At 48.3% G+C, this 18,015-nt stretch overlaps 1 protein-coding gene across 8 annotated transcripts in view; it reads left to right on the forward strand.

The window, feature by feature from the left end:
* Positions 1 to 2,204: 2,204 nt before the first annotated feature.
* Positions 2,205 to 18,015, forward strand: part of NAV2 (neuron navigator 2) — a 423,563-nt gene continuing 407,752 nt past the window's right edge. For all 8 annotated transcript variants that reach the window (XR_015157994.1, XM_086385216.1, XM_086385183.1 and 5 more), the window contains exon 1: positions 2,205 to 3,379. Coding sequence is in view for 7 of the 8 variants with exons in the window: in XM_086385216.1 (XP_086241342.1) it covers positions 3,122 to 3,379 (258 nt within the window). In the remaining variant the exon portion in view is untranslated. The remainder of the gene's footprint in view (positions 3,380 to 18,015) is intronic.

Below are 18,015 nucleotides of genomic sequence, written 5' to 3' on the forward strand. Positions count from 1 at the left end.
TCACAAAGAGTTTGACTCAACTTAGTGACTGAACAACAGCAACATATCAAAATTTAAGCAGCCCTGACCTGAAAGAGCACTGAATGCCTGATGCATTCCTCAGAATCACTTGGTTAAACACTTGGTAAACCTAGATCCTTGGGCCCCAACTTCGGGACTTTGGTTTATCAGATCTGGGGTGGGGCTTATCAAACAAGCTTCCAGGTGTTGATGCTGCTGGTGGTGATCTGGGGACCACATTTGGAGAAAAACTACATTAAGGCCATGGAAATACTTTGGAATCTCTCCATAATCTTTAAAGTCAAAGACTGCGATATATTTCCATAACTCTTGCTACATCTGGCAGAACCAGAATTCTGGATAGGAGAGGCTCCAAGTTTTAACAGAGCATAGCATCTCTTATGATTTTATGTACCTGGATCTAAAGGGCTCTCCCTCTGGTTAATTGCCCCTGGCATCTTTCACTCATCTGTCTGATAACAATCTGAGTAGCTATTCTGTCCACAGCATTATACTCAATGCTGAGAGAATCTAATGCAGGTTAAAAACACATTCCTGACTTCAAGAGGCCTTCTCTTTAAGAAGAAAATAAACATGAAACAATAAACAACAAGGTAGCATCAGATAGAAAAGGGCTGAGTGCTAAGTAAGTGACATGGCAGACTACGTGTAATTTAGAGGGAGGAATACCTGGAATTGCATACAAGACTGTGTGCAGTTCAGCCTAACTAGAGAAGAAAGTTGCTGCATAGAATGGATGGAGGTAAAATGGGAGAGGGAGCAGGCCAGGGTAAGAGGCACCTTATTTCTTAATACTGTTTTAAGAGACTATCTTAAAACTTTGAAGTTTCCTACTATCAGGATAATAACAAATCAATGCTATTAACATTGAAAATTAGGCTATAGGGTGGGCATACTGTGAAAAACCTGTATCTCAGAGACAGAGAAGTGAAACAACTTTACGTAAATAGAAATGACTGCAGGGTGGCGTGGGGGATACCAGGAGCAGTAATTTAATAATAGGGATAATAATGCTAACTTCTACCGGTCTTTCGCATTGCCAAGTACCCGTGCTGCTGCTGCTGCTAGGTCACTTCAGTCGTGTCCGACTCTGTACGACCCCATAGACCGCAGCCCCCCAGGCTCCCCCGTCCCTGGGATTCTCCAGGCAAGTACCCATGCTACGTGACTGTAATGAACTATCTCATTTATCCAAACAATAACATAATGTCGTCAACTCGCCTCCTTACTCCCAGTAAGAACCGAAGCTTTGTAAAGATGTATCTAAGTCAAAGAACTTGCCCGATTTAAATCCAGGAAGTTCTACGGGGACGGAGTGGGGGCGGGGGAGTAATCCTCATCTATGAATCGCGAGGGGTCTGGCCTGCCTGTGTCATCTCTTCCAGCTCTCTGCTAGGAACCCACAGAGCGCCTGGGACAGGAGAGAAATCCTCGAGCGGATTGAAGTCGAGGAACCTGTGGGGTCAGTGCGTCCGAGGCGCAGACAGAGAGGGGTTCCTATCCGAAACGCAGCAAGATTTTAGCCCGAGCCCGGCCGGGGTCCTGGAGCTTCTCCGGGCTTCCTCTGGCCACTCTAATTACAGTATGTGGTAGGTTGCGAGGAGGAACCGTCTGGGGTCGGCAGGCTTCGCGGGGGTATTGTATTTGCCTATAAATACTTCACATAGTTAAGTGAAATGTGCAGCCTTTGAAAGCTGAAGAGGAAGCCATTCGGAGGCCCCCCGGCCCGCCTGGAGGAGCTGGCAGAAAAGAGAAGAAATGGCTGGCGCGTCCTTCACGCGGGAGCCTAAGGAACCGCCCTGCCCAGACCAGATGGGGGGCCGCGAGGCTGCAGGCGCGACTCCGGAAGCCTCAGACCGTTAAGGTGACCAGAACAATTTAAAAAAGGAAACAAACTTCCCCGGAGCCTTCCCCGCGGGGCCCCGAGGCGGGCGCTTGCGTTCGAAAGGGCATTTTTCAAAAAGGTTTCAGGACGCGGGGGGTGTGGACCCGCGGGGGAGCGCGCGGCCAGAGCCGCGCTGCAGAGCGGCCACCAGCCCGCTTTGTACTTGCGGCCAAGCGCGGCCCCAGAGTTTCGGCGGCGGCCCTGGGAGTTGAGGCCACGCCCCCTTTGCAGAAGAGCCGCGGCCGCCAATTGGCCCGCCGCGGACCAATCGGCGCGTTGAGGCGGCCCGGGCTGTCAGCGCGCGCCGCAGCCGCGCGGGTCGCAGCCTGTCCTCCCCTTCGCTGAGCCCCGCATCCAGCGCAGCCTTCCCGGGAAGCGCGGCTGCCGCTCGCGAGCGCTGCCTTGCCCTGCCCTGCCCAGCCCAGCCCTCCAGCCGCGCGTCCAGGTGCCCGCGGCCCGCGGCCACAGCCTTGCTGCGCTATAGCGCACGGAGCATGTGCAGACCCTCGGGCGCCGAAGTGCTCTCTGCCCCGGGGGGCTTCTGGCAGTGGTGACTGACTGTCACACCTAAAGAGACCTTTCGGGGGCTCTCGCCGCGCCTCTGCGTCGCGGGGGGACACTGCGGTGCTTGCGATCAGAGCGACAGCTGCCTCTCGCTGAAGACGTTCTGGGCTGCGTGCGCCCTCCCTCTCTTCCTCGTATCGCTCCTTCCCTCCCATCCGCGGTTACTAGCCCCTTAGCTCGCCGGATCACACCCGCAACCTCCCAGGAGCGGGAGGCGTGGGTCCCCGCCACCCCTCTTCGAGCGGGGCCTCCTCACTTCGGAGATGCAATGACAAGTTAATATGGGCGTCCAAGCCTCGGGGTCCCAGGAGGAGAATCGCAAGAGGCAACAGAACCTGAGCGCCCAGAGCTCTTGAACGGGCCACCCAGGAGGGGCGTGAAATCCGGCGGCAGCATCCGTCCAGGTGGGACCCGCTGAGCGCCGCGCGATCAGTCCTCCGCCGGATTCCCGCACCGCCAAGGCCAGCTCGTCCGATTGCTCCGAGATCCCCGACCCGGGGATTTTTTCTTTTTTTTTTCTTTCCCTCGGCTGGTGGTGGGCGCCTCTCGGGCCGAAGCCCGGCGCCTGCTCTGCTGCCCGCGCTGCCTTTAGCGGTCGCCTCCGCCGCCGCTTCCAGGGACGTGCTGGGAAAGCCGAAGCCCCGGGAGAAGATGCCGGCCATCCTGGTGGCCTCCAAAATGAAGTCGGGACTGCCCAAACCCGTGCACAGCGCCGCGCCCATCCTGCACGTGCCCCCAGCCCGGGCGGGCCCCCAGCCTTGCTATCTCAAGTTGGGAAGCAAGGTGGAGGTGAGCAAGACCGCCTACCCCAGCCAGATCCCCCTGAAATCGCAGGGGCTGCAGGAGCCGGCGGGGGAGGGGCTCCCGCTGCGGATGAGCGGCTCGGTGGAAAACGGGTTCGATACCCAGGTGAGAGGTGCTGTGTGCCTGGGGCACTGTTCTGGGGGGAAGGGTGAATACTTTTTTGAGGGTGGAGGTTGACACGGCTGGAGAGGGGAAAGGGCTACCCTGTGGGCTGAGAAGGGGACCGTTCCACTTAGGCCAGCAGATTGGGGGTTGCGCTTGGAGAGTGGGCTGGCCAGTGGGTGTGGCCCGGGTGACCGAGGTTTGCCTTAAGGAGCTCTGCGAGACGGGATGCGGGCTGCCTGCGGCTTCCTTTTGGGGGCGCGGTGGGGTGGGGCACGATCAGGGTGTCCTCAAAAAACCATGTGCCACACTGGAGATGTCAGGTTCTGCATGTCAAGGGGCTTGGCCCCAAGAAGACAGTGTCTGCTGCAGCGGCTGTGTGTCTGTCGGTTCTGCAGAGATTCTGTCCCTGCCGAGGAATGGTCCGAGACCTCGCTGGGCTCCACTCCCCCCCTGGCTTGGATGCAAGATCCAGGAAAAGAGGTCTAGGGGTGGCAGTGTACCGGCCCCCCTCGGCTTGGAGATACTCGGGCCTGCCCCATCCTTTGGGCTGACAGCATTCCAGGCACGGTGCTGGGACTGCAGTAGGACTGCCCGGTGCACCGGCGGAGGCAGGCAACCGGAGACTCCTAGCGTCTCGGCTGGCTGTAGCGATGGGGCGGGGGTGGCTGCCTTGGAATGGCGGCCCAAAGCTAAGCCCCTCCTTCCTGGGTAGTAGATCCCGGTGCCGGTAGCCCGGGTGACTGGGGGGTGCGGGTGTGGGGGTGGCTTGAACAGAATTGATGACTTCTACCTTTCCAGACCGAGCTCGCATCACCCAATTCGGCTGGGTGACAGGCCCTAGCCATGCAGTCTCTTTTAAGGAAATCAGCAAGGGCCAATCCGATTCTCCTGGCTTCCTGCCTTCCCTGCTCCTTTTATCCCCCCTCCCTCTCCTGGTAGGAGGGAGCAGGGGCACGCTGTATTTTCTTGGCAGTTAGTCAGCAGGGACTTTTGGGGACAGGCCGACCTGACGGATGTGACTGTCCCAGTCAGGAGAGGCGGAAAGCCAGCGGGGGAGGTAGTGTGGGGCTGGTGTCAGGGAAGTGGCAACAGACCAGCTGACCTTTTTGGCACTTAATCTCTGCTGACCCTGTCTCCACCTTCTCCTAGAGCTTTTTCTGATCAGAGGCTAGAACTCAACACATTCCTAGCCTTTCTGATGGAGGAACTGAAGCTGGAAGCTAATTGTAAGCAGACTTTTGGAACTCTGGGCTGGAGAAGGCCCTCAAAGCAGATTACGCTCCCACACCAGGCTGATAAGCATGCCCCTTGCTGCTGCACTTGCTAAACATTTTTGGAAGCTGACAGGTTTGAGTGATGGCGTGTGGGAGGAAGGCAAGATTTCCCCCCAATGCTGCTGGGCCTGTCTCTGCTATAGGGTTTTGTGCTCTGAGCTCTTTTTCTGCCGTTCATCACAGGATTTGTTCAGTGGTCTCTGAAACAAGAGTGAGCCTGGGGGCTGTGCTCTTGTGAGGGTGTCTCCTCCATCCTTGGAGGCAGGGCTGATGGGGTGTGGTGGGGTGTGATGGAGTGGATGTGGGAGGCCAGAGCGGTGACTCGGGGATGTGACACACACCCTCCATCCTGATGAAGAGGGCCTGAGGAATGAGGGCAGAGTGGACTCAGTGATCATTGCGACCAGGCAGCTGTTCTACCGCTGTCCATTCGACCTTTCATTTAACACACTGGGTTGGAGGACTTTCAATGGGCAGGCTCTGAAAAGGTGATTCATTACCGTTTTCTAGAAAAATGCTCTTCAGCTGCTGCCAGAGGGGCTCGTGTGGTCTGGTTCCCTCAAGGCTTTCCTCCTCCCCCACCCACGGCCCACAGTCCCTTGTCTGCCCCCACCCCGCCTCCCTTGCTCTCAACAGGGCCCTGTGTACTGACCACGAGGGTGGTTTGGATGGACCTTCCAGTGGGCTACCTGTTTTTGACAGCCTGCCTCCCCCACTTTTTTTTCATTCATGGCCGGGCTTCCTGGTGGTTCTTCTTTGTGGCAGGTGCAGATCTTTGTTCTCATGGCCTCGCCCTGGCATCAGAGAATCACTGGCAAAGGGGTTTTCCTCTTCGGACAAGTCTTCTCCCTCTGGGCCTGACGCAGTGCATGTGCACCATCCAGGAAAGCCTCTCCATGCAGCTTGAGGACAGGGTCAGGCTTGGTAGTCCAGATTCAAAACCTGATATTTGTCACTAGAAGATCCTCCGGAGATGAGGAGTTAAGTGGCAAATGATATCTTGGGGCATTTGACTCCCTTTGTTACTCAGGGGCTTTTACTAGGCTGGGCTGTGCAATGGTCAGTAGCACAGGCTTTAAAGGTCAGGTGGATATCCAAGGTGTCCTGTCTCCACCATGTACAAGCTGGTGACCTAGTCCATTAACCTCTCTGGGCCTCAATGTTCCCATCTGTAACAATGGGCATTTAACGACCACACAAATTGTGAGAGGCTTAAGAAAAATAACATTTGCAAAGTGCCATATACACCTGTCTGTATATACGCATATACATACATCATAGATATATATTTATATACACATATAAGTAAGATATGTAAAGCCCAGTGTCTGGCAAATAGGAAACAATAAAATAAGCCATTTATATTGCTAAACCAAGAGATGGGGCATTGTTGAATGTAGATCTAATAGCCTCTCAGTGAGAAAAGGCATAGCTTATTCTGTCAAGCCCTTGAGAAGGTATCATTCAGTTCACAAGGGTTTACAGAACATCTGTCACATACCTAATATAGTACCAGGCATGGTGGGAAGGTGAGGGAAGTGCCTGACGTGCCAGGCTTTCTTTGTATGATCTCATTTCATCCTCACAGTAACACTTAAAGCAGATATGACTTCCTATGACAATAATTTCATGTAACATCTTCAACGACAGTAATATAATAATGGCAAGTCATCACATAGCACTCCCGACATGCCAGGAATTGTTCTAAAAGACCTCATTTGATTCTTACAACAATCCAATGAGACGTGTTATTATTCTCATTTTACACTTGGGAAACTGAGGCAAAGGCTGGGTTAGTGACCCCATGAATAGCAGGAGTAGAATTAGAACTTGGACAGCCTGGTTCTGGACTCCCTGTTCTTAACCAGCATGCTATAGAGAGCAGATCATAGGGACTTTCCAGTTACTCACAGGCCCTGACTTATAAGACCACTGCTCTAGCCACTGAGCTGGAGGAGTAAACAGGACTCAGCAAGCTTGAGTGAGTCTCTCCAGGTCATCCTGCTCCAGGGTGGCAAGCAGGGAGTCCAGCTGTGGGTGGTCTGGCTTGCAGGCTGGTGGTCTTCCCCGTCTTCATAGCTGCCTCCCTCTTTCATGTTCTGGTGGAAGTAGAGGGTACATTAGACATGGTCTGGGCCTTGGAGGTCTTATAGTCTAGATGGGAGGTATAACTGATGGACTGAAGACGTCAGGGCACAACACAAAGAGGGCTGAGAGGGCTATTTGGGGCTGAAAGGAAGGAAAAGGCCACGATGGCTGGAGAAGTCCAGAGAGCCTCACAGAGGGGGCTGGAGACGGTGGGTTCCGCGATGGGCAGGAATAGCTGGGTGGGGAGGAGAGGGGGTGAGATGAACATGTGGGGAAGGGGGAGGGCATGCAGTGGTGCAGAGCAGGAGTAGGTGTAGCCACAGGGAAGCCACGCCTTCACGTAACAGGTGATGACTTCATATTTAGTATCTTCCTTTCAAAAGGTGAGCATGAGCAAAGAACAAAGGCTTCTCGCAGTTGAAAAATTGGAATTGCCTGTTGCCTTCCTGGTCGATAGTGATCCTGAGCATGCGGGTAGTTATGGAGAGATGGTGTCCATAAAAGACCTGGTTCATAGCAGACCCTTGGGAAATGACAGTGATTATTATTATTAGTTTAAGCTTCAGAATCTCTAACATGGTGTGATATGGGGAAAGGAGACAGTTCTCATGGCTTATATTAGGCAGCAACTTATTTCAGCCAGTGATGGCCCATTCTCCCCCAAGCCTGTTCTCCATCTCCATCAAGTGTGAAAAGACCTGATGTAGCCAGCAACTAACTTTTAGGTGCAGCGCCCCTGTCCGCTCGCCAAGCCCCTCACCTTGAATCTCTCCCACAAACCTATAGCTGGGGCTCGACCCCTAGAGAGAGGAACTGTTCTGCAGCTGCAACATCCCTCCCAAGTCCCCCTCCTGGTGCTGGGATACCTGGGCCTCCCCCCAAGAATGAACATTTATAGCATCTGCTCTGTTAACATGGCGTATAAATTATGACCATGTGCAAAGAATTGTTTTAGAGACCTGCTCTGTGTTAGTTCAGAAACCCTGTCCGACCGACCTTCAGATAAGGAATGCTCATGAGCTATTTGAGGAGAGGTTAGCCTATTTTTAAGAAGCAGTTGCAGAGGGAAAAAAATTATATATATATATATATATATAATACTTTGATATTTCCTGTTTTTAGGAGCCTGGTGTTCAACTTGCAGCTCACTTCTTTAAAAAAGTAATTAAAAGTGATGGAAATCCTCTGTGGGTGTTTTAGATGTTTAAAAAAAAAAACACAGACAAGGCCCCCCGGGGAGAGAATGCAGCTCCAAGCTTGCAACCTGTTGCAACTTTGCCCCATTGTGTTTTGATTAGAATCCTTGCTCCATCATCAAAGTTGATTATGGATTTGATTAGTGCATTTTTCTGCTATTGTGTTATTCCCTTTCTTCTCTTCCTCAGTTCTTGGAGGAGAATGTGTAGTATGGTTATCTGCCAACATGCAAGAATGTTTATAGTTCACGTATTATTGCTTATTTCATGGGTTAATTTTCTGAAAACACTTTAAGGGTGGGACTGGTGGCTCATTTAGAGTATCATTACGTGTGTATATATGTGTGTATATAAATGCATCAACTTCTGGTTATGTGTATATACACAAATACACACACATATACAAATCTATACACATGGAACAGCTTAAAGTAATAAGCACATGTGAGCACACACACATCAAAGGCCAGACTGGAGGAATTACAGCCCAATTTCCAGCTTTCAGAATAGCTTGATTTGCTCCCCGCTTCTCATACTCCCTTCCTCTGTGACCGAGATGGAAGAACCAAGTCTTGGTGTCCCATTTTATTTACTTATAAGATGTAAGAGATGTAGCTTTGAGAGAGGTGTTTTAATTAGGCCTTAGTGAAACTCCTAAGACTTAGTGAAGCCAGTCTGCAAAAGCCGAAACACCTAGTGAGATTTTGGACATTTGGCTTGAGAGATTCTTATTTCTTAAAATCAGTCTCAGCAGCAAGGAAGGGAACAGTTATGGGGCATCTACTATAAGCCAGGTAGTAGTCTGCAGGGATTATATATATATATGTGCGTGTGTGTGTGTGTGTATAATGTATATTATATATATATTATGTATATAAAATTTAGTATGAGGCACAAGAAACTGGGTAAAATGTAAAGTGGCCCGTGAATTTCATAGGAGGAAGATGAAACCAAGGGAAGTTACCACCTGGAGGCAGTTTTTGTTCATATTTATTGCTTTATTAATATTTGGCTGCTCCAGGACTTAGCTGTGGCCTGTGGGATCTTTAGTTATGGCATGCAAACTCTTAGCTGTGGCATGTGAACTCTTAGTTGTGGCACGTGGGATATAGTTTCCTGACTGGGGATCGAACCTGTGCCCCCTGCATTGGGAACATGGAGTCTTAGCCACTGGAACACCACAGAAGTCCCTGGAAGGCAGCTTTAAGATGGTTGCTTAGGCTTAATTGAGAGACAGACCTGGGTTCAAATCTAGGCTTTGGGCAAGTTAACATCTCTAAATGTAAGTGTCCTTATCTATAAAGCAGAAACAATGAGTCTTAAACATTGTCCGTAAAAATCCAATGAGATAATACTGGGAGGTTGCTAACACAGAGCCTGGTATGTAATAAGCGAAAAATATGTGATATTGCCTCTTTTTATTACCCAAGGTCAGAGCCAAGTTTGGAAACCAGATCTGCCTCATTGCAAGCTCATGTTCTTTCTACCCTACCTCTCTACCTCTCAAGCACATGGTTAATTATATGGAGAACAGGTGGTTTGCCCTGTGAAAGCAGAGAGCGTAGGGGAGCCTTTGTTAGATGAATGGGGAGCAAGAGTAAGTTAAGAACAGTGTCCTCTAAATGAGTCGTGTCCAGAGTTGTGAAGTGAAATCTTCACATTTTGGTTCCAAACATGCCATTTCTATAGCACTAACCAAGCTGAGGGATCTGCTGCAAACCAAACTTATGGGAAGCCTCCTTTGAACACCCAATCTGAACTGGTACTGTCAAGGTGGTTGAATGGAACTGGCCAATCTGATTGTGCTGCCCGGGACCAAGAATGGAACAATCCCATTGATTTGGCTTCTGAATGGCTTCTCATTGTTCTAAAGGCAGAAGGAAAGCCCTCTTCCCTTAGGGCTGGCATGATTGTGGTGGGAGCTAAACCTTGTGATCAGGTTGGTCATTAAGGTGCCCCAAGGCATGGCTGGGTGCCCAATGGTGTTTTACTAATAGCCACAGGGCCACTTTCAATGGTGACTCTGTCTCTTGGTCACATTGTTCAAAGAGATGGACAATGTGTTCCTGGAATGTCTTGGGCAGAATGGTTCATGTGATTTTGGGAACAAAACTGGGTCAGGCTTTTGTGCTTCAGTCCGCACAAGTCAGCAGTGAGTGACAGCTAAAAGTTTTTGCAGGAACCCCAAGTCGCCCACACAGAACCTAAAGAATGATTCATGACTTAGTGCTCCATTTCCCAAGGAAAACAGACCCTCTCTTGTGTTTTGCAAACAACGGCCCCACAGCCTCAGAATATTTTCTCTCTCCAAGTGAAACTTCAGTACCTCCCGTGAATTTTGGTTTGTAGGTGTGGGGGCTGGGTCAAGATAATGGTGAGGTTCTTTTGGAGCCTTGGAACCAAATCAAATACTCACAAGAACATGATTATAATAATGGGAACTGACACTGACAGAGCATGGCACTGGACATGCGTCATTTCATTTAATCCTCACAACACCCCGTTAGATAGACGCTACTTCCCCAAGAGAACAGAAATGATAGTCCTGGGAATCAGCAGCTTTGGTTCTTCAGATACTTTGCTGCATGACCTTCGGTAAGTTACATTTTCTTTTGAGCCTCAGTTGCCTCATCTACAAAATGGGTAGAATGATACTTGCTCTACTCTTTTTTTTGGAGAGTTTTTGTGATGCTTAATAGAGGTGATTATTATGCATGAGACACTGACCTCATCATCTTCCACAGTTAATACCCTTCAAGGAGAGGTTAAACTACTTTTCCAAGTAGCACAGCTGGTTAAGTTGTGGACCAGAATTTGAACCCTTAACTGTTTGACCTCAAAGTCAAGGCTCTGAAATAGCAAGTATGAAAGCACTTTAAAAAAAAAATCTGAAAAGGCGTTGTTAATATGGAATCAAAGTAAACTGCTATAAAATTTATTTTGGCATGGTATATATGATATCTGGCTCCTCCCCTCTGCCCCAGAGTTTAGAAATATTGAACATATTCATTCAATATTAAATAAATATTAGCTACTTCATCATATCATTTAACCTCTCTGGGGTTTGTAGAATTCCAAGTGCTCTCATGCCCCAAGGTCCAGTAAGGTGTAATCACTGTGTAACTGGCAGGGCTGATTCTGGACAGAAGAAGGAAAAATGGGGTATTTGATAAATTGTTGGCCTGCAGAAGCAATCAGATAAATTCAGATTATGGGTCATTCTTTAGGACACTGAGCCTGGGATCTTCCAAACCGACAATGTCATGAAAAACAAACAAGAAGAATATTAAAAGGTAGATGGGGAACTATTCTAGAAAAGGAGACTGAAGAGACATGATAACCAAATCCAATAAGAGATCCTTGACAAGCAAAGCCATAAATGCTAGAAAGGTCATTTTGGAGACAATGGGAGATACTTGAATGCAGATTGTGTATTAGGTAGTATTACTCCACTGGGGCTTCCCTGGTGGCTCAGTGGTAAAGAATCCACCTACAATGTGGGAAGATGTGGGAGACATAGGTTTGATCCCTGGGTTGGAAAGATCCCCTGGAGTAGGAAATGGCAACCCACTCTAGTATTCTTGCCTGGACAATTCCATGGACAGAAGAGCCTGGTGGGCTATAGTCCATGGGGTCACAAAGAGTTGGACACAGCTGAGCGACTGAGCATGATTACTCCATTGTTGTTAATGGTTGGAAATAATGTAAGAAAATGTCCATTTTCTTGGAAGATACATGCTGTATTTAGAGGTGAGGTATCTGTGTGTCAAATGGGTTCAGGACAAAAAAAAAGTATATGTGCAGATAGAGGGAGAAAGCAAATGTTGTGAAATGTTTAAAACTGGTGAATCTAGATACATGTGCAACTCTTTCAACTTTTGTTTGAAATTTTTCAAAATAAAATGTTGGGAAACAAAAAGAAAGCCTTGGCAAAAGAGTCTACATTAGCAATCCCCTTGACATCTGTGGTATATCCATGAGAACATACATGAGGTAGGAGTGTGTGAAGTAAGAGAGTGTGTGTGTGTGTGTGTGTGTGTGTGTGCACTCACAATAAAGAGCCTGGCCAAGTTTGTTTCACTGGGATCTGGACTTCTTATCTCCATTCTGGTATACCGTGAGAATCTTGGCTTAATTCCTCTTCTTTTATGAGGATGGTTGTGGAAATTTTATGGAAATCATAAGATCCAAGTTTATTTGATAATCTCTTATAAAAATCTAAGACGTTTCCAAGGTTGAAAGTACAAAAGAGATTCTTCTTAATGAAGAAATTTTTTAAAATATGAAAACACCAGGTTGAATTTTACTCATCAAGGCATGGAGAAGGCAAGGAGTCTGAACAGAAGCAAGGTCCTTTCTCTGCTTTAACCCTCTTTCTCTCCTCACTACTTAGAATTCCTTTGCCTGGCTCAACCCTTCTCATCCGTTAGCCATTCAAGGTCAGGCTTAGTGTCACCTCCTCCAGGAAGTCCTTTGCCACCACCATGGTCTGAAGGTAGTCTGTCTCCTGTGTGCTCCCATAGCCTACTCTGAGCTCCTGTAACTTGAACTATGATTGCTTATTTAGACAGACCACAACTTCCATGAGGTTGGGGGGGTGACTCTCATGATCTCTGCCAGTGCTACATCAGCAGGAATGCATCAACACGTAGTAAGTTCTTGGTTCATATTCCAGAAGGAAAGAAGGAAAGGAGGGGGAAGATAAAAGGAAGAATTGAAAAACAGGATTGAGTGTCTGTTGAGCACCAGCTGTGTTCACGAAGCTGTGGCTCAGCCATATGGCTCCTGTAGAACTGTCTGTCGGTGTATGAGCTCAAACGAGCCCGTGGTGGTGGGTGGCCAAGCATAGGAGACAGAGGGTGAAGCCAGTGTCAAAGCTCTCCAACCAGGTCTCGGGGAAACTTGCCTGGCTGGGTAGCGGGAAGAGGCAGATTGCTTTACACACGTTTCCTTTACACGAGGATGTCTACTGCATCCACGCTGTGGTTGCTCCACTGGAAGGTCTATCTGGATGTGATCATGGGGGTTCAGTAGACTGGAAAGTTTGTGTGGGTAGGACACTGTGGGCTCTGGAGGGCTTTGGCAGATCCCCCCACCAACAACTTGGAAAGCGGGACTGAGAAGTGTTCTAAAGGATTTTAGTTGGTTAAGAAAAGAGGATAGGACCAGCCTTCCAGGAATAAGGATGATAGCAACCACTCGTGTGCCATTTCCACACAATCTTCACACTCAATCTCAGTCTTCACACTCACTTTCTGAGCCTGATTTACCAGGAAGGAGGAAAGCGAGGGGTCAATGGGGAGATGCCTGAGAGAGGTCTTTTTCAGGTCACACAGCTGGTTTGAACAGTAGCAGGATTCCTACCTGGTGTTTCTGAGTCCAAAATCTGTGCTCTTAACCCCTGTCTTCTTCTGCCAGTAACTAGAAGAGGCCTGAGTCCCATACTGGGGTACTGCTTTAAAAAAAAAATCAAATCTCCAAGCCCTCTGCTCCTTGGAACCTGCTCCCTGTTACCCTGGCCTTGACCTTCCCACTGTCTCCTTCTTGTCGGGGCCTCTGTGCCTGTCCCAGCCTGTTGCTAGAGGTTCTGCATTTACCAAGTGAGGAGCTCCACTGGCTTTGGCTCGCATCTTGCTGCAGTCTGGGCACAGGCTCCTCTCACTGCCTGCTGTCCCCCAGGTCACCCCCGTGCTGCTCAACCCAGCAGGTCCATGTGCCTGACAGCTGGCAGAACCTCTTTCCTGTCCTCCTGTGGCAGCTCTGCAGACAGTTCCCATTGCATGCTGATTTGCTTTGATTATTTTCAGACCTGGGAGTGACGCATGTTGACGTCAAAGTATGTGGGCCACAAAGCATCCCCGAACTGTCAGACCTTCCAGTTTGTGGACTTTGCTTGTTAACTATCTCTGGACAGAGGAAACCCTGGAGGGAAAAATACCATTTAGGCGACGAAACCAGATTTGTAAGAATCAGGCTCACTCGGGATGTCTGCTTAGTGATCTGTGCCTCTATGGACTGGATATTTGGGGTGTCTGAGCCAGTACGGACCCTGGAGGCCATCTATTCCCATAGCTCCATTGCCAATGGTGAAACAGCCTAGAGAGGGGTGTGAGTTGCTCATGGTCACCCAGCTCGGAGGGCAGAGCCCAGGCCCAGTGTTCTCCCCACCTCTCTCATGGCAGTCAGATGTTCTGCTCTGAAGGGCCTGATGGCTTAAAGAATTGGAACCAGCCTTAAGCTATGTTCTTTCCTTCTCCATCTACTGAGTAGTTAAGATAAGTATTCTTTTCCTAAAAATTACTTTATTGAAGTATAGCTGATTTACAATCTTGTGCTAATTTCTGCTGTACAGCAAAGTGATTCAGTTATACATACATATATATATATATATATATATATACCTTCCTTTTCATATTCTTTTCTGTTATGGTTTATTGCCATATATATAAAAATATATATTTATTGAATACAGTTCCTTGTACTTGTTGGATCTCGTTGTTTATCCATTCTCTATATAATAGTTTGCACTGCAAATCCCAAACTCCCAGTCCATTTTTCTCCCAGCCCCGTCCCCCTTGGCAACCACAAGTCTGTTCTTTTCATTCTTTCATATTCGAAAGCATTTGCATTTGGCTCAGTGGATCACAAAACTAGGACTTCTTTGTGGATGGCATGATTGTGGCAGCAGACCACCATTCAACATCTCCCACGGGCCAGACACTCTCCATACATCATCTCATTTAAGCCTCACCGCAATGAGATAAGGCTGGTGGCATTTCATCCGTTTCATGTTTGAGGCTCAGAGAAGGTCAGTAACGTGACTGACACCGCATGGAGTCAGCTTTGAAACTCTCTACTTTCACATCCGTGCTTTTTCTGCCCAGCATCTTAGACCCTGCTCCCCTAGGCTGGAAGTCAGAGAGACCCAGGTTAAGATCCTACCTCCCCATTTATTTACCAAGCATCTAACTTCCCCAGTGCTGGTGTAGGGCCCGGCACACTGTAAGTCCTCAGTAAATAGTTGTTGAACTGCAACTTGGACAAGTCAGTCCCACTAAGCCTCAGCTGCCCAAGGGAAAGTATAGCACTTCAGTGTGCCGTGTAGATCAAAACAATACTGTGTGTGAGACTGTCTGGTATGGGGCAGATAAGATCTACTGTGACTTACTGAGCTCTTGCTATGTGCTGGTCATTCTTCTAAGCACTCTCTATGGATTTTCCCATTTAATTATTATAAAAGCAATAATCTCTGAGGTAGGCACTTTGGTTATTATCTCCATTTTACAGATGAACCAGGGAAGGTAGAGCATAAGCAACTTGCCCAAGGTCACCTGCCTACAAGTGGAGGAAACAGGCCCAAAACTCAGCAACGCTAACAGAGCCTGCGTCCTCCCCCACGGCATGGTCCTCTCTCTGTGCCTCTCCTAATTCTAGTTGAGGGTGGGGAGGAGAGACGAAAGCACAGAGACGGAAAACAATCTGTTTAAGGTTCTTTAGCATGAGAGGTAGTAAAACCCAGATAAGACTTGCCTTCCTAAAGTAGCTGGGGCTTTGTTCTTTAAAAGATGCTGGCTTCCTTGGCGGCTCAATAGGTGAAGAGAATGCTTGCAATGCTGGAGGCCTGGGTTCAATCCCTGGGTTGGGAAAATGCCCTGGAGGAGGGCATGGCAACCCTACTCCAGTATTCTTGCCTGGAGAATCCCATGGACAGAGGAGCCTGGCAGGCTACAGTCCATGGGGTTGTAAAGAGTAGGACATAAGTGAAGTGACTTAGCTAGCACACACACAGTTCTAGTGGGAAAGGACAAAACTATTTTGTCCTGGGAAGCTCTCACAAACTGGAGATGTTCACTAGGAATCAGTGACTCCCAATTGCCTTGGGGATCTGTGTGGCTTTCCCCTTGGGTCCCTGCTTCTCACTCATTTGGAATCATCTTCTCTGGATTGCAGAACAGAAACCAATATAAATTTGACCTAGTCCCTAGAAATGTTTACCTGGCTAAAAATATGCTGGCTTTGTTACATTTTAAGCCAAATTTAGATTTGAAGTATATGCGTTGCCCACACCCATGTATTAGGCATGAACTGTTGGTACATTTTGTAACAGGAAGCTGCTGGTTTTCCATTCCAGAGAACTGGAATTCAGTCAGAAATTTGTCATTTGCAAATGCCAGCTCTCACCACATTCCATTGCTGTTTTTAAGAACGTCTCGTCACCTGGAGTTGGAGGAAGCAGGCCATGGGTGAGGCCAGGCTGGCCAGGCTGTCTTGGTGTCTTTTCTCGGGTTCTGGTGCCTTCCAAGCGACCTCCGCCTGGCTCTGCCCAGGCCCAGGCCATCTGCACCGTGTTGCCTTTGGATTAGTGCATGGGCAGACAGGGTGCTTATTTTAGAACTGGAAGGAGAGGAGATGTATCAATAAAAAATAAAAGCTGGGAAGGAAAAAATCCATTCAGTGGTTTTAAAATATCTCTCCCTTAACAGGACAGATTATTTTTGTTTCTTAAAAACAACTAGGTGACTTGCTCCTAGAAACAGAGTTGGAAAGACTGTAAAAAAGGAGCAGGCTGTTGAGGTGGCCTGGAGGTTTCACCACCCTGGCCCATTTGCACAGTACAGGTCTATTTCCCCCACCTCCAGAGCCCCTCCTGCTCCTGACCGGAAGACTCTGGAACCTCAGAACTGTGTCACAAAGACCTTGTTGCCTTACCTCTTCATTTTATAGATAATGAAGCCGAGCCTCAGGGTCCTTGCACCTGCTGCCTGGAATGTCTTCCCCAGAAATTGACACAGCTCCTTCCTGCCTCAGCTCAGATGCCCCTTTATCAAAGGCACTTTTTCTGACCATCCTATATAAAAGAACAATCCATTCTTTTATATCTCCTTGTTCTGCTTTATTTTTCTCCAGAACCAGAGCAGTCTACTGTAGACATGCTATATATTTATTATCTTGTGTCTTCCTCTATTAGACTTTCAGCTCATTGAGAACTAGGGCTTCACCTCTTTTGTTCACAGCTATCTCCCCCACACCTAGAACAATGTCCAGCACTTAGTAGGTGATTACGAAATATTTAGTAAATAAACAATAGGAACTTGTGCAAGTTTTCAGGCAGAGCTGGGACTAGCCTCTAGGTCTGACTGCAAATCCAAGATTCTTACTTACACCTACTTCTCTAGATGCTACTAAGAAATCTACAATGTGTCTCTTAAGATGGGAATGGGTTAAAATGTTCTCCCTTTGACAATTTTGCATCTTTTGTAGGGACTCCTACTGAAAAGGATGGATGAGTATCTTAGCACAAAGATCATTGTCTTAACCTCAAGATGTAGGTGAGTTAGGTTGGCTCGAAAAAGGTAGTATTTTTGATCAGGTTGGGGAAGTCTTACCCTATAAGCAGACTTTTACTTGGTCCAAGTTTAGGGCTGGATCCACAGTAGGAGACGAGCTGAGAATTGGATTTGCCAACATTCACTGCTTCCGTTTTGTCTTCTGGTTTGCTTCTTTCTCTTCTCCTCTCCCCCACCCCTTGTTCCCCTCTCCCTCCCTCCTTCCTTCTTTCCTTTCTTTATTCTGGCTCCTTTTTGTACTTTAACCCCTGTTAATAAAAACTATGATCTCTGGACTAGCTATAATGGCATCATCGGGAGCGTTGGTAAAAACACAGAACCTTGGGCTTAGCCTCTGACCTTATGAATCACAATTTGCATTTGAACCCAAACTCAAGATATTTCATAGGCAAATTCAAGTTTAAGGAGCAGAAAAGCAATTATGCCCTTACCTCGTCAGAAGTGCTGAAGAGAAACTTCCTTCCTGTAAATACTGTTTCCTCTTCTGTGTGGAGGCATGGACCCTGTTTTCTCTGATAACCCCTCCGATTAGGGATGGGAGGGATGGACAGGACACCCCCTGAAAGAGGGTATCTGCAGATTCTAGAATCTGCAGCCGACGCGTATCTTACATTGCTGTGTCTTATGGAATTCTCCAGGCAAGAATACTGGCGTGGGCAGCCATTCCCATCTCCGGGGCATCTTCCCGAACCAGAGATTGAACCTGGGTCTCCTGCATTGCAGGTGGATTC

Source organism: Bos grunniens, chromosome 29 (genome assembly GCF_055505025.1).
Source record: "Bos grunniens cultivar Pamir isolate PY7600 chromosome 29, Bosgru_T2T1.0, whole genome shotgun sequence".
NCBI classification, from domain to species: Eukaryota; Metazoa; Chordata; class Mammalia; order Artiodactyla; family Bovidae; genus Bos; species Bos grunniens.